General features: G+C 38.1%; 1 protein-coding gene across 7 annotated transcripts in view; it reads right to left on the reverse strand.

Moving 5' to 3' along the window:
• Positions 1-3,448: 3,448 nt before the first annotated feature.
• Positions 3,449-17,011, reverse strand: part of MIA2 (MIA SH3 domain ER export factor 2) — a 35,495-nt gene continuing 21,932 nt past the window's right edge. For 2 of the 7 annotated variants that reach the window (XM_071557880.1, XM_071557879.1), the window contains 12 exons: positions 16,137-16,275; positions 14,466-14,567; positions 14,095-14,155; positions 13,789-13,824; positions 12,781-12,848; positions 12,099-12,181; positions 11,608-11,739; positions 9,606-9,758; positions 8,142-8,273; positions 5,425-5,495; positions 4,828-5,062; positions 3,449-4,034 (listed from right to left, as the gene is read on the reverse strand). In XM_071557880.1, coding sequence (XP_071413981.1) covers positions 3,880-4,034; positions 4,828-5,062; positions 5,425-5,495; positions 8,142-8,273; positions 9,606-9,758; positions 11,608-11,739; positions 12,099-12,181; positions 12,781-12,848; positions 13,789-13,824; positions 14,095-14,155; positions 14,466-14,567; positions 16,137-16,275 — 1,367 coding nt within the window. In that variant the 3' untranslated portion in view covers positions 3,449-3,879. The remainder of the gene's footprint in view (positions 4,035-4,827; positions 5,063-5,424; positions 5,496-8,141; positions 8,274-9,605; positions 9,759-11,607; positions 11,740-12,098; positions 12,182-12,780; positions 12,849-13,788; positions 13,825-14,094; positions 14,156-14,465; positions 14,568-16,136; positions 16,276-17,011) is intronic. The other 5 variants (XM_071557882.1, XM_071557881.1, XM_071557883.1 and 2 more) reach the window with 3 other exon arrangements.

Genomic DNA, 17,011 nt, shown 5'->3' on the forward strand with positions numbered 1-17,011 from the left:
GAATTTTGTCAACAACTTTTGGGGTGATGGAGGAAGGGGAAGGATGCTTTGCTCAAATCAGACCAGTTAGCACAAACAGTATATCATTATATGACCTATTAGACTGATACAGTAAACTGTGGATTGTAGAATATAGAAGACTATTTTTGAGAAATTACTGCATCCATTGAAATTGCTTAAATCAAAATCTAATGTGCTCAAGAAAAATGTGTAGTACTTCCTTGGTGTCCCACTATTAAATAGATTATGAATACCTGCAATGCTTCAGTTTGACATTTTATCCATACTCAGAGGACGCAGCTGTGCATTCTGAATGAAAGCTGCAGATGTCTGGTCAGCTGTCGAAGAGCTGCTGTGCCCTGCAGTGGCTGATTGTGCTGTAAGACTTGTCAGAGTGGCTGTTCCGTGTGTGTGTGCCAAGCACAGACTTCATCCGAGCTCCTGAACTTCATTTATGATAGTCCAAACTGCTGCCAAGTGTGAGAATTGCACTGCTTTATTAAGCAGTCTCACAGATCTTCCTGATTTGGTAAGATCATTTACCAACATACTGAAGAGATGCTGTGGGGTAATAAGATAAATGCAGTTACAGCTTTTCATATTCCAGTAAAGTGAAATAATGGGGCGTGGTCTCGGTTCTTTTCAGGGCTCAGCCTCAGGAGGGAGGTTTATGTAGCAGTTAAATTGGCAGTGATTGCTCAGCAGCATCGCAGCCTGAAGTTTAGTTGTAGAGGGTTCAAGGTTTCTGGCTTTTTCTGTATGGCTTCCTGAAGCCAATGAAGTAAATGCTGCATTCTCTTGTTTAAAGAGAGTTGTAGGATGGTAATTTTATCTCTGCAATCTACTGCATTTTACGAGTAACAACCTTACTAAGTAATTGGAAGTAACCTCTTTGCCTTTCCATTACATAAACAAATTTTTTCTCTATTCAGTCTAACCCATTTTCTGCTTTAATTAATTTTGAAAGATGAGATGAGCACGAGAAGCAGCTCACTGGACTATAGTAGAGAGATGTGCAGCCCTTTCACTTACTGCAGTTACAGCCAGAATGTGTAATACCAGCTCTTACAATGGGCGTCTGTTGTTAGTGCTCCAGGTCTGATTTTTTTCATACAGTCTGAAGTCTACTGACTGGTTTTGGCTTGTGTTCCAGGGAAGAAGTCAAAGTACTTAAACTGACAAGTATAGAGAGTACAGTAAGGCCAGGAGTGTGTGGTGAAAGCCACACCACGAGCAGTATTGGAGAAATGCACCTCTGATTGTTCTCGTCTTAGATAAAAGTTGGGTTTCTTGTCTGCCTGTGTTTTCAGCAGTAGTCTGTGTTAGTGATAGCAGGACGAAGGGATTCCAGATGAAGCAATCTGAAATCAAGTGTTAGGAAACTAAGATAGTCTTAATGTGCGAAGTGCACTTGCATTTGGACTGGGACCTTTATGCACTGTGAAATTACAGCTTGCATACTCTCAAATGGGATTTTACTTTTGTTGTTTTTCCTGAAGAGATGGCACTGTCAAGTTCGTCTTCTGTGTTCTAGATTTAGCTGCAGGAACTTGGAACACAAGCCCTCACCTAAAATCTAGGTTGCTGGTTTTTTGAGGGAGGGGGAACAGGGACTTCCCCACATACACTTCTCGCTTATACCTGAATACATCGTACAGGATACTATCTACCTGCTTCCTATTGCAAAAACCTGAGCGTGTTTCCAAATTTGCAAGTAAAATTTTGGGCTGTTACTGGAGGGGAGCAAAAGTCTGAAATTATGCCATTCCCTCTGCAGGATGATCTAATCCATGCTTGTCCTGCATTATCTTGGTCTGGCTATCTTTTGTTTTGCCTGCAGCTTCCCAGTACCATTGTGGGCAGAGTAGATAGTTTTGGTGGAAGAAGAACTGTTTTTTTCAGAACTAGAACAAATATTTGACCCACACAGAGAAAATACTGTTTTCTCAGAATATTTAGGTACATTCCTAAGTAGTTTTTGGACACCCTCAGGGGAGTTGGGGAAACAATGAGAAAGGGTTATGGTAGTGTTATCAGCCCAGGACTATGTTATCCCCTGGTTCTCTGTGCTTGGGTAAGCCTTCTAGTTGGCAATTCTGGTTGTTCCTAGGGCTGATGACATGGGTAAGGGTAAAACCCAGTAATTGCTTTTAGAGTCCTGGTGAAGTCTTTCAGGCAAACTTAAGAGCAACAACTAATTGGCTAAAAATGATTCAACAACCAAATTATACTAAGTTGTTAATTTAACATGGATGATGCTTAAAAATGTCATCAGAATTTGTCATTGAATCGCTTGAGTACAAAGGCTTATCTTACCTTTGAGGCCTAAACTATATCTAGTAAATGGACTGAAGTTGGACCAAGGGTTGGACTTGATGATCTTGGAGGTCTTTTCCAACCCAATTGATTCTATGATAAGTAGAAAGGAGGATGAAGAAACTGCAGGAATGAGCTATGAAAGTTCTGCAACTGAAAGAAGCCAATGTTCGAATAATGGTAGGAGGAGTACTCAGCTGCAAAAGAAAAGGCTTCCTTGGCAGACAACCTAAGCAATTACAAAAAAAAAGTGGGCTGGAGGTTTTTTTAGCAACCTCTAATTATGGGGTGTGGTGGCTGCATTTATTTATACTAATGGGTGAAACAGTTGTCTGTGTACATGCAGAGAATGGGGGCTGGTGGTCGAACTGCTACTTGAAGGGGGGGCTTGCTAAAACCAGTTTGCTTCTTTATCTTAAAGGGTCCCTTAGCAAATTACTGCAATGAGTCCTTACACTGTTTTCAAGTTGAAGTCGAACTGTCAGAACAGCCAACAGCTTCTACCAGAAGTCTTTAGATTGTACAGTCATCAGTAAAAACAGAACTGTGCTCTGTCCAGGCCCAGCATGGCCCTGGACAGGCTGGGCCCTGCTTGCAGGTAAGTGCACTGTGCCTGCTGTGACAACCATTCCTGCAAGAGAAGCAGCAAACGGGAACCTCACACGAAAGGGTGAGCAAGGTGACACACCAAATCCTTTTATAGACACAAATTACTAATGCTGCAGTTTGGCCCTTCATTCTTGTACTTTTGTCCTGCCCAGCTTCCCAAACGCTACTGGTAAAATCTGAAGACTAATAAACGAAATTAATCTTGAAACAGTAAAACCTCCCCTAATACGAGTTGGCTGCAGCCATGTCTTTAGAGGCAGGGGCAGGGGGTGCTGGAGCACTTCTTAGCCATGACTCCTTTCTCCCAGGGCATAAAAACCTCCCGTACACATCTTCAACAAAACAATATGTCACTCCAGCTTTTGAGGAGTAATGTGAGAGTTGCTCAGCATTCCACTTCCCCTTCCCTCCCCATGTGGAGGTAGGACGACTGCCACTTTGTAAAGCTCTTGACAGCTGAAAGATCACCTACAAGGTCATTAATGAGACTGTAGGGGACCATGATGGTGATTCCTCTTCAACTACTTCTATTATACCATTTTACCAGTGACATTGCTTTCATTTTCTGTAGACTTTTATTAACTGTTTCTATTTGTTTTTACATCATAGCCATAAAGCAGCAAGCATGACTTTTGGCATGCAGAGAGATTCCCTGTACAGCTCAACAAGGGCAAAGCAGCTGCACTTTTACAATACAGTTCACAGGATTTAATTTTATACACCTCTGCAAGTTAGAAATACTTAATTTAAAACAACTATTGTACAGTGGAAATCACTTATTCACAGTATTCATAGTTACTCTTTATTTACAAAGTACTATCCTGAGAATTTTTTCTATTAAGCTTCAATTTGAGCAAAGTAGTTTATATACCTAAGTAACCATGGTTACTTAACATAAGAAAAAATGGCATTAAGAGAGCACAGAAATGGTTCAGCACATTCCCCCAGTGATTGTCAAGTCTCCTGCTGTGGTGGTTCTGGTTGGTCTACAGCTGATGGATTTGACTGAGGTGGTTCAACTCTATTTTCAGGAGGAGGTGGTGGAGGCAAAAATCCAGGTCGTTGAGGTGGATAGTGAGGATAAGGTCTCATTGGAAATGGATTTCTTACTGTGAGAGAGTCAGAATAGTTCAGTTAATATTAATCACAACAGTAAACACACACCTGCTCCTCTTGCCCCAGCTCTTACTGCTCAGCTAGGCCTGCCTACCTACCTACCTAGTCACAACATGTTATGCTCTGAAGAGACTGAGGTGCCAAGAAGGAGGAGCACCACACTATCACTTTTCTCAGTAGTTAACTGCAGACTCACAGCAGCAGCCAGTCAGTGCCTGCTAATGGGCTGCTGCTGCCAACATCCCCTTCAGTCTGTGGCAGCCCTTGCCTGCCACACCTTACACGTATTTTGGAAGATAAATGGCTTAGTTCTTCATTGATTACTCTGAAAACAGCAGGAGGCAGAAGGAAGCCCTGTAGTCTCATATTTACATCTTGCTCCACTCATGCAAATGCTAAGGAAAACAGTTGGTTTGGGTATGTCCCTTTGCATGGACACTAGCATGCCTCAGAGCTACAGGACAAAATGTTAAGATACAACTTCATAGGAGGTAGCCAGCTACTTCCTTTCATACACCAAAAAAGAATCCTTAAATGCTGCACATGATGTGTAGATGTATTTTCCAGCCAAAGCTAGTATTTGTAAAAACATCAAGATGAGCTGTTGTGAAAAAGGAAGTGTACAACACAATTAACCTTAATCAGAAAAGATGCTCCCCATTAGCTGAATCAAGAAGTCATGTGTGCAAATACAGATGTACATGTTCACCCAGTGTAGTAACTCACTACCTGCACAAAGCACTCATGTTCATCAGCTTGAAGTAAATGCTTACAAACACCACGTACTTGGCAATGGGGGGCGTGGAGGCCCGAAGTCTCGTACTGGAAAAGAGTCCCGTGGCCCGTACATGCCAGCAGGAGGAGGGGGAGGAAAAGGAGGTCCTCGTCTCATGAAAGGTGCTGGTGGTGCTCTAGGATCCACAGGCATCAACGGAGGTCTGACTGGAGGGAAAGGTGGGGGCCCAAACCCTGAACTGACAGCTTCACTTTCCGGCGCCCGGGACTGATCAGGGAGCGAGGTCTGCAACACAATGACACCAGGGAAGTTAGCTCAGGGAAGGGGAACATCCCCAATCCCATCAGGCCACTGTCAAGTAGGCTGTAACTGACACTAGCTTAAAGCTAGTTCCAACTTTGCTTAAACTGCAGCATAATCCTGAGCAAGGCTATCTGTGAGCACTGACCATCAACAAGAATGATATTAGTAATACATCAAAATTAATTCCCAAGTCACTAAGTGTTGTGATAAAAGTATACATATAATTTTATAATTTGGACTGCACGGTGCAACATAACATGACCAATGGACTAAAGATAAATGTTTTTAAACATTTTACAGAAAATTAAAGCGTCTTTTACTCAAGATTCACTTAAGGTACTTACGTTAGAATGATCCTTCATCCCATCTCCACTTGGTTCTGTTCGTGGACTGTGTTCTGAAGATGTTTGTCCATCTGCACACAAAAGTTAAATAAGTTACTCAGTGCTGACCTTTCTCTCCAACACTGATTTCATCACTTTCTTCTGAAATGAGGATATACAGGCAACAAAAACAACAACAAAAATAGCGCTGTACCAAGCACCTGCTGTGCAGGCAGACTCAAGGACAAGTGAGGAACCACATTTTGCCTGATTATTTTCTCCAACTCAGACCTGCAGCTTTTACCAAGTTTATTGTGTCCAAATAAGGTTTTTTTAAGAAGTTACAAGTGCCTTCTCCTAGCAATACATCTTAGCATTACTGTAGCATTCCACTTCCCCTGCTCTCTCCTACTAATAATTTTTTTCTTTGGTAAGTCCCACTCTGGGGGAATGGCTGCACTATGATACACTCTTGGCATAGAGCTCAACACCAATCTTATCAAAGTCTGACAAAAAAAAATTCCCTCCAGGGCTGCAAAATATCAAGGAAACTTTCAGAACTACATCAGCACTCAGAAATAACAATAATCATCCTCTCATTTGCTATACTCACTTTATAACTTGAGATAAATAGGAAATTCAATGTTTTTATTTTTATACTTCTTCAAGAACAAGTATTTTCAGTAACAACTGGAGAAAATTATTAAAGGGAATAATCAGAGAGTAGGATATAAATGTACTAACTAGATACACTAAATGCACTTTCTTGAAAAAAACCCCAACCAACCAACCAAAACCCCAAAAAAACCCCAGCCCTAAAGATTTGAAAAATACTGCTTTCTTATAGTTTGGCTTGAATAGAGATGATTATACTAAAAAATGCAAGATCAAAACAATACTTCTAACTAGTAACAGAATTTTCATGCACATGTTGTATTGCTACTCCTTGAAAGCAAACAACGCTCTTTCCTCAATGAACAGATAGATATTTTCAAAAAAATCTAAATTACTTGTCATTTCAAGCAGGCCCTGCCTTTGTTGATGATATTGTTACTTAACCATATGAACCATTTCAACTTCTTATGTCACACAAAATATTCATACCTTGACACTTAGGTTGCATAACACTTTTTAATTTAAGTCCTTGTGAAGTTGCTCACAAACTCTGTCAACCTTTAACTCTTCTTTCTATAAAGTAGTTTCCTGCTCCAGGTACCTCCTCAAGTGGAAAGTTTGTAGATAGTTTGCTACTCCATTCAAGAAAACACATATTACTTTGTTAACTTAAAACAACATTTTAATCATCTTCCTAAGTAAGTGTAACTCATTCTCTCTTTAGAGTTGGGGCCTAGATTTCCATACTGTGAGACACATTGCTGTTCTGAAGTCAAGATGGTATGTGCTGGATGGGCTGGGCTGGGTTTTGGTTGGTTGGTTTGTTTTTTAACTGAAGGCATTTTTCTTTTTTTTTTACAAATACTCACCCAAGTCTAGTGAAATTATGTCTCTAAAAAGCAACATTCGCACATGCTTAATGACCTGAAAAATTCTGTCAGCAAAGTTATCCAAACCCCTGTTTCCATTAAAGAGGTTTTGAATTGCCCAAAAACATCGCTTAAAAAAACTGATTGTTGCTTGGCAGCAACTGAAGAAACAGGTAAAAATGGATTCAATAAGTAAGTGCAAAGACAGAGCACCTCTCCTGTCCTTCACTCAGCATCCAGGTGCTAAAAGAAAGACCTCAGCAGAACACAAAGTATTAGAAACCAGAAGTGAAACATAAAGGAGACGGGAAGAGGAGGGTGAGTAGCTCCACAGGACAGCATTGTCTTCCAGTACAGAACAATTCACTGTAAAACCTGAACTTTCAACCTGAAACTAAATTCAGCATTCCCAGTTCTCACAATTGACACCAAGTAAGTAAGGTTCTCTCTCCTACTGCCAAAAATGGTGCAACAAAGATGGTAACTCACGACTAATCCTGTCAGTAACTGAGTACCTGGGTAGTGAAGTTTCTGTTGCGAGTTTAATGGCTACACCTCACTGACGAATCAGATACATGTGACTTACCAGGCATTACATAAGGATGGAAACTGCTTAATAAGTTTTAAGCTCTTAAAACTGTTTCAGTCACCAAAACTTTGCAACTGGCAGTTGCTAAGTGTCACAAATGAGAATGCACGTAACTGGCCAATTCAAAACTAGTGGTACTTGGGTCAGTGAAAGGTGTGATTAAGCTGGGGGCAACTGCACTATGAACTACAAAAAGCTGCCAGTATGGTCAACAATTCAAAGCAAGAGGCCTCAGGACCTACTTTCATGTGCCAAACTTGAAAAGTTTGCCATTTTTCTTTCACTCTTAGTGATTCTATCTATTTCTAACTTTACTCAATGTGTCAAGGAAATACAAGTATTTTGTAGTTGGTGATATTTAATGCTGGGGGAGCCTCATGGGAGGGGTCAAAATTGACCCAAAGCCAATCCTGAATGGTTAACATACAGAACACTGAAGGTGCACCAAAAAAATACCTCATGACTATCATTGACAGAACCCCATCCACCTGGCAGCAGGAAGGGCTACTGGCAATAGGGAAAGATTGCATTGAGGCCGGCAGTTCTTACACAAGGGAACTGCAGACCTGTGGTAGCTATAAAGCAGTCCTCTTGCCATGGCTTACACACACAGTCAGCTTACACTGAGATTCTCCATTTGACAGTATCATGGAAGCAATTCCCACCTGTTTTATCAAAAGACTGCATACTGTAAGTTCGTAGTTCTGCTGGTCCAGAAAGTCGTCCAGTATTTGGAGGATTAGGGAAGAATCTTTCTTGTCTTCGAGGAGGAAGAACTGGGTCAGCATAAGGCTCACCTATCATTGAAAAAAAATCATGACACAGGTCAGTAAAGATTTATTTCTCCTATTCCACACAATTTTAGACCAGCAACTGTCTCTTGTGTCTATTTATCAGGGTGAGAAAAAAATCTTTAATAACCCAAACACAGGAATCCCACCAACTACATATAATAGCTTTGGTTTCTAAGGAGCTGCAAAAGAGAGTTTGTTGATTTTTGGTTTAATATACAGCAGAATTTTCAAAGTTACGACTCCCTATGCTATAAACAGTGGGGACTTGAAACAAACATTCACCATAGCAAAGAAGGTCAAAAGTAAAATAAGACACTTTATGTTTTAAGCCATTCTTCAGTAAGACTGCTGTGTACCATTATGTTTTGTTGTGCTGTGTTTCCACCAATTTGCTGACATCAGATCTACCAATCAATCATGCAGCTCCCACACAAACTGAATCAGTGAGATCCAAGTGCAAAGATGGTTTAAGAACACAGCTCAAGTCAAGGAAACAAGATTACCTCCCTGCAGTATCCTGTCAACAGATCAGATCTGGCAAATGAGAAACTGCACGCTGAGCAGACTGACTTTTATCATCAGGCTTGCACACAGATGAGTAGCAACTACAATATTGCTTGCTCCATCCAATAATTGAGGTACTTAAATCTGTGTACACTACCTAGATTTTTATTTTTTCTAAACTTGTAACATTTTTGCTTCTTTATCACAGGAAAGACGGCCTCCCTGCCCAAGTTTTCACTTGAGAAATATCAGTAGACTCCTCTTTGACTCATCTCTGCCTTCGCTGAATGGTAAAGCACAACAGAGATGTTCAGCTGAAGTGAGATGAGCATGAAGACTGATTTTGTTGCTGTTAATCATCAGAGACAGTATCAACAGGAAAATATGTGCCAGACAGGGATGACTGTAACATGGTACTCCTGTACTATTAATATAAATGTTTTCTTTTAAAAACATTGGTTTTCAACATTACCTTATTTCTATTTATTTATTCAAATAAATTAAGACTTTTTACTTCCCAGATCTCTTATTAACTATCCAGCCCAGAGAGGTCTTCTGATGTACTAAGTAAACTCCCAGTAAATTGATGAAACCAAGAGTTGACTGAACCCTGCTAACACCAATATATGCTTAAAAGAGCACAGAAGAAGTGCAAGTGAACCGCACTGCTGAAAAAGGACAAAAAAAAGACTATTAAAAAACCCCTCCCGGGCAGTTGCACATGCAGGTGTGAGAAAGTATTTCATATTTTTAAGAAAAATACTTAAATATATATACTGCAAGTCAGTAACTCCATTTTTCCATGGATACAGTAACCAAGAAGTTTTATACCTGGGGGAGGCAGAATTATCCTGTGTTCTCTGTCCCAAGGAGGAGACAAGGATCCAGTATCTGATGGTGGCCTGTGGGGATCAGTTAATCTATCGGAACTCAGCTCTCCTCTTTCGCTACCAGTTTCATACATGGCAGATGGTCCTCTGGATCCTATTCAAAGAAATCAGATAGTTATTTACCCAGGTATTTTAAATCCTCTATTATGGCTTTCTTCATTAAGTCTGAAAATAGTAAAATAAATCATGGAATGTGAACACTGTCAAGACATGAGAGGCACATGGCTCCACAGGACTCTCCAGCTGTTTGCTGATGATCAGTTATGTCTACTAGAAGGGTTTAAAAGTTTGCAATGAAGTCTGAGTTCAATAAGCACCAATCTAGAGGACCTGCAATGATTTTAAAAAAACTAGTAATTTTGTAGGTTTTGGTTCACTCACATCAGAAACCAGTATCCTCACAATTAATCTTCTTTTCAGTGATAAAAACCTGCTGCTTATCAAACTAAAAATTAGCACATTGAGAGTTAATACCAGTATTGTAAAATACTCACATTACATTCAATATTCTTCTGGTTCTAATTCGTTATTCAAGGAAAAAAACCCAACCAACCGAAAAAAAAAGATAAGACCAGGTCAACATATAACCAAGTGCAATAAAAACTAAAAATGAGTGATTTTAAATTTCAAGCTTCCTGTAAAATAGACTGGGTCTGAAAAAATGAGAGAAATACTCAATTCTGGTATTATTCTCTAATTCTCAATGCTAAAATTCAACCTACAATTTGAAGCCATTGTGTGTCTTGTGCACTGTCAGATGAGTACTGTGACTGCTCTGTAGCTGGCAATAAACACATCATTTGTTCAAACGGCCTGAGTTACATTAGTGCTCCACTGGGAACTGGGCAGCAGTTTCACCTGTGCATGGTCTCTTTCCTTGCTGCATCCTGAAATCCAGTATTAACTATTTCTCATCAGCAAGAGCTGATAAATTGGGCAGATCAGTTTCATTACCCACTGTCTCTATACAAATACATGGTCAAGTATAGTTTTGCTTGTGTGTGGTATAGGTAAGTTGAACGTTCAATCTCAAACCTTTCTGACTTAAAAAATGAATCAACTTTCATAAGCACCTGGATGTTTTTACAAAGAATTAAAGTAAATAAATAGTCCATTCCAGTCTTTTAAAAATCAGTATTGATTATTGAAATCCTTACAGAAGAGGCATATTTCCCATTAATTAAGTACAGGCTTCAATGGGTGTAATGGTAGTAGTAAATTAAATAGCAGCTTGTTTATTACCTGTAACACATGCTGAACTCCACTCTGGCATTTATTTACCCTGTTTCCATCAAGATCAAAAATATGAATGAACAGTGTTTTTGCAACCCATGACACCCAGCTTGCTTTCACCTACTCCTCAATTTCTGAATTGTACTCCTTACACAGGACCTTCCTGGTCCCTTCTATCACTAGGGAAGAAATGTTCTTGCTGTATGATGACTGCTTCAAATTAAGAACAAAGGGAAGGGAGACAATTTACTGAATCAGTAACTTTCTAGTATCACTACCCCCAATAAAACTGCCTCATGTTTTTGACAACCATCTCTGACTATAGATCAATGAGACGGCAGTGGCAGCATTATTTCTACAGAAAACTAATTGACTCCTGTTCATTTTAAAATCATGTTTATTTCAGCAGAACTCCATTTGTCCAAGAAATAAAAAACAACTGATTAAGTTTGGCTTTTCACTTTTCTTAATTTATGCTTCTAAAGCAAATTCACTGACCAACTCGCTAGTAACAAATAGATTTTCCATTGTATGTATTCAACAGCTTTAGACGCAAGTTGAAAAACAGGAAGAGTTTGTCCAATTAACTGTTTATGTTGAGTTGGTTGTTTTAATACTTTTTGTGACCAGTAAGAGGAAAAGGTGTGACAGGTTGACAGGAGAGGAGAGAGAAACCAGAATAGATAAAGTTTCAAGTTTAAGAATTGTACCTCTTCCTCCTCCTCCACCTGGAAGCATAGGTGAAAGCCTTAAAGGACCCTCCAATAAAGTTGGAGGGGAAAGAAAAGCTCTTGTTTCAGATGAAGGCCGGCCCATTGGTGAGGGTCCATATGGGGAATGCTCTGGAACAGTTAAAACAAAATACTCAAGTTCACAATACTTAGTTTAGCAAACTGTATAAGTAACTTCTCAAGTGAAGTTAAAAACTAAAGTGTGTAAGTGAAATGAAAATTGTGCTATAATTACCACATGTAACATATTCTCAAGTCTAGTCCCATCAATACTAAAAATGCTCTTAAATTTCAATAAAATACTTGAGACATAACCTAGAGTCACTTCTGGCCCCATTATCTTTAAAATGACTGGTATTTGTATATACACATGGCCAAGATAGTTTTCAAAAAATTACATATGTGTGGTCTTGGGAAACAAAACCATAAACCAAAAAAATGAGGCTCTATTTTACAATTCAATACTGTACCTCTGACAAATGGTCTAATTGGAACATCAAGAGCGTAAGGATCTTTTTCTAAAAGTTCAAGTTTAAATTCTGCTTCAGTTAATCTGCAAATAAACATCAAGTAAGTAGTAAATGACCAAAAAGTACAAAAACTTCACCAGACCACACTATTTACAGCTAGGCTTTCTACTTAACTGGTTAATGTCGCAAGGTATTTTAATCAATAAATACAAAGAAAAAAGACAAAGGATGTCAGAACTCTTAACTTAAAAATGCCTGAAAGTATTTCTCTATGTTGCTGTATTTAAACTGTAATTCAGAAGTTGAAGTGGCATTTTAGATGTCACACTCCTAGTATGACATCACTCTAATTGCATTCCAAGTATTAGTTACCCTCACACCTAGAGGTTCCTCTCAACTACTACCACTTGATCTGTTAGCCCAGTATTAACTTCTGAGATAAGCTGTAAAATCATTAGGTAACACATACTTCCTAAGTTCTTACTTTCTTGCATTTCATAATTACAGGAAAGCTCAAATGACTCCCTTTTTTTCAGAACTTGAATGGAATGCTGTGATCTCTCTGCCCTGTTTGGGCCACAGTTCACTAACACAGGTCTAGAAAACATCAAATTGCACAAATCCAAAACATGCTCACATGCCAAACTGCATTTCTTTTGAGGTAGATCAGGACTGCACTTACTTTTGTCTGTTATGTGCATTTTCTTTCTTTATATCATTGAGGTGTCTTTCAGCTGCTCGGGCTGTCAGCTTTGGGGAAGGACAGAAATCAGATCATGAGATGCTTCAATTTACTGATTAAAATGTGACACTTCCCAGATCGAAGACATTCTATGTGAAGTGCATGGACTGTATTTTCACAAGACATGACTAGTTTATGGAGCCTCATGTACATCAGCAAATGATATTAGCAGCTCTACAACCCAAACTTCTGAGGAATGGTAAGGCTTTCCTGCAGGTTCTTAAACCTGAATTCAGAAATAAAAGTTCATTGGCTGTAGTTGCTTTTTTGAAGCATTTACACAAGATTTAAAGTCTCAAATTCTATGTAAGGAAGTTTTATTTTAAAAACAAATGGTTAAAAACTCTAGAATTATGACCACAAAGCACTATAGCTTTTAGCAGGATTTTACCTTAGACAGATAATTTTGTGAAACTAAATAATGTATTATTAGTCAGGAGATATTTTAAAGTTTCCGGTTTGGAAAAATAAAGGTAAAAATGGATTTTGTAGAAACACTCTTAGGAAGCTGTCAATGGAACATACTGTTCTCACAGGACATAGTATCTTCTATTAGTAGACAAAGGAAGTGAAGTACATCCAGGGAAATATCAAAATGGCATTGAAAGGAGGCTAAAAGCTTTTATTATTAGCGAAATGTCACATATTTTTTATATGCTGTCATGTTCTTCCAGCAGATTTACTGCTATAACAAATAATATTAGACTGTCATTCTACTGTGCTCGTAAGTATCCAGCTTAATTATTCAAACTACTTTATATAACAGAAGTATTTTTAACATGCTTTTGTGTATTTCTGCAATAAATCTGTATGTTTAAAAGTGATAGGTTAGAGATAATTGTGATTATCTGTTTTCAGTAGGAAACAAAAAAAGTAATAAAGAAAGCTATTCAAATAATGAAAAATGAAGATGCACAAAGTTCAGAATAATCAGTATTTGGAACTTACCCAATTATCATGAGCTTTTTTCTCATGTGAAGCAATCTGTGAAAGAGAGTTTCATTATTCATCTAAAAAAAGGAAATTTAGGATTATATGCTCTTATTTAGAAATTTAATATGTGTGGATAATTTATAACGACACACAAACTTCAAATTTAACTTTTTAATAGTTATCTGGTGAAATCATGTCAGTGAAAACCAGATGACATTAAGAAGAGGAAGGGGGAGGCAAAAAGAAACACCCAACAAAACCAAGCCAAGTACAGTGTTTCAGTTGCAGCAACATCCCTCCTACTCAGCACAGAGCACACACCTGATTCTCATAAGAGCGAATGGTTCTTTCAAGCTCTTCTTCAAGATCCTTTGCTCGCTCTCTGTAACAAAATGAAGATTTATGACATTGTAATAAAATGTGCAGAAAAGTAATTTTAAATACAGCAAACACAATGGTAGTCTCAAGATTTTTTTATCCAAAAGACAGTATTGTCACTTAGGGTCATCGGATACCTACAAATCTTAGTAGCAGCAGAAATTCTAGGCCCTTAGATTCGTGCAAACGGGAACGTAAACAGAAGAACAAATCCAAACCCCCAATATCTCGCAACTTTTCAGAGGTTTGTGATGTTTCCAGTATAAAGGATATCCTTTCACATATCTCTTACAGCAACTAAAATCTGAAATTACCTGTAGCTGTTTAGTTCTTCAGCAGCATGATTGATTTTTTCATCTACTTTAGAAAGCTTTTCTTCCTTCTGTAGACGTTCTCTCTCTTCTACTGTCAGCTTCCTTTAAAAAAAATTCAAAAACTGTGGTTAATTGTGTTTCAACAATTTTGAAAGCAGCCACAAATAAAAAACACCTAAAACCCAAACTACACTAATGGTCAGCAATTTGTTCTGGTCCTTTTTAAAAATAATTTTCTGGAGGGGAAAAAAAAAGGTTGTTACTTGCTGTTTTGGTTTTTTTAAAAAAGAAGTCTTTCTATGTCCCTCTTTTTCTATGCCTCATTGGGCACTACAAAAGAGAAAATCCATACTCAAGACCACTCAAGATTATGGACAAGGTAATTCTGAAGAACACAGATGCCACTGGTGCACACAGCCCTAAAAGGATAAACTGGCCATTTTCCCGTAAACAAAATTCTTAGCAATCAAGTTGTCTAAATCATGGATCTTGTGAACACGATTTAAACTTGTTTTCTACAGTCTTCATTTCCTACTTCTCTATTTCCCCTTTTTAAACAGACCCTTTTGACACCAGTAGCCTCTTCTGTACTGCTCTCTTACCACACCAGGTCCTCCCCTCTTATTTCTGGCTTTTAGAAAATTCTTTGGTAAGCAGCACACTTGTTCTGAGCTTTACTGAGTATTCTTAAGTATCATCCACACAGTCTGCAAACATATTTCCTTTCCAACTGTTTATTATATCTTCTTTTCAACGGGTTCCTTCCCACTATCTCTCTGAACTTTTTTAAAAATCAAATGTTAGTGGATTTCTAGGATTTTTTGTATGTACAAAGATGCTAAATATCTACAGAAATATAGATATCACAGAGGAAAGTACTGAAAGTAATACTTTTAAAAGATCCAGCATACTGCTCAGTACAAGATCTAGTCTTGTGATGATTCTCTTGATGCCTTCAAGATTATGTCTTCCCTTTGAAGAAATAATTTCTGGCTACTAAAACTGTGATTTTACCATCATGCCCTACAATGATGCACCCTGATCGCACCCTACCCAGTACACACACAGTTCTGAAGGTTACTACATGCCCTGGACCAATCAGCTTTTATTCTTAGTCCTAAACATCCTTCTGATATCATCCTGACCATGAGGCAGGTAGTACAGCCCTCACATTCTGTTTTTCCTGGTGAGGAAAGCCTGATGCACAGGGGTTCTGTATCGCTTATTGACAAGAGCTTGCCTATGTTTTCACTCTTAATTTTACATATATCATCACTCCTGACATTACTACCTCTCTTTACTATGTGAAATATACCTTAAAGTACCTTCTGATTTCTTTCATCAACTTTGACATCTGTATTACATCATCCAATAATTTATTTTAAAAAATCAATCAAGCTTTCCTACTTTACTTACCTTATTTCATAGATAAAAAATCTGTTACTTCCTTGTTTCTGTACTTGCTTGTGGAAAAATCCTAAAATAATATGCCACTATTTCATGGAAACAACTTCTATAAAATTACTGTGATCACAAATGTCCCTGAAGGTGTAAGAAATTGTGTCTTTGCAACTCAGAAGCAGTATTCAAACTTTCAATAATTTTCAGTCCCCCAAAGAATTACATTCAAATAAAACAGTAAGCTTTGAATATAAAAAGAGGAACCAGCACCTGTGTAGTTTCATTTCATTCTCTTGATAAAGCTCAGTCATTACTTTAAGTTTCTGCTGAAGCTTTTGAACTTCACTTTCAAAACGTTCATTTTCAGATTGCAAGGCAGCTTGTTGACTTTGAAGGTTTTCGATGCGTTCTGTCAATTTAGAGATATATAATTATATTGGGCTAACACCTTTGCAGTGTTTTAGCGTACAAAAAGTCTGTGAAAACCTTTGATCCTATGTTGATTTAACAGCATAAGAAATAATGTTAATATTATTTCAATATATTATACAGAATGAGAAATCAGCAACTACAGCCTCTACCTGTGACAAAGTACAGCTCTGGGTGTGATCAAGCCTTTGCTCCAAACTTCTTGGAGAACAACACAGTTTTGTAATTCACAATGTACATTTTCATTTAGGGCTCTTATTATTGTAATTATTTGACTAAAGAAATAGAATGGGCACCATCATACACGCCTGCAGATTTACTCCATAAAGTCTTGCTGAATTTGTCAAACTACACTTATCTTTCCAAATTAAATTCAGTCACTTTTTTTTCCTATATACTATTTCTGCACCTCAAGAAATGTAACAATGCTTCAAGTAAGTTTGAGTATCTTTATGGGACAGAGCTACAATCAATTTAGAAAACACATCAGCACAAGGAGTATGTTTAGAGGCCTATCAGAAACTGACAAGTTCAGTCTTACAGAGCATTTCATCACCCACATAACAAGGCGCAGTATATCCAAATGTGATGGCTACTCTGCTGGTTATGATTATGAAAGCAATAGCTAATTACAGGTTTTAATTTTAATTAGAGTGGCAGCATTTTCATTTCATAAGGTATAATTCAGCATGTCCCACATAACAAAGGAAAAACAC

The sequence above is a fragment of the Pithys albifrons genome, chromosome 6, assembly GCF_047495875.1.
Source record: "Pithys albifrons albifrons isolate INPA30051 chromosome 6, PitAlb_v1, whole genome shotgun sequence".
NCBI classification, from domain to species: Eukaryota; Metazoa; Chordata; class Aves; order Passeriformes; family Thamnophilidae; genus Pithys; species Pithys albifrons.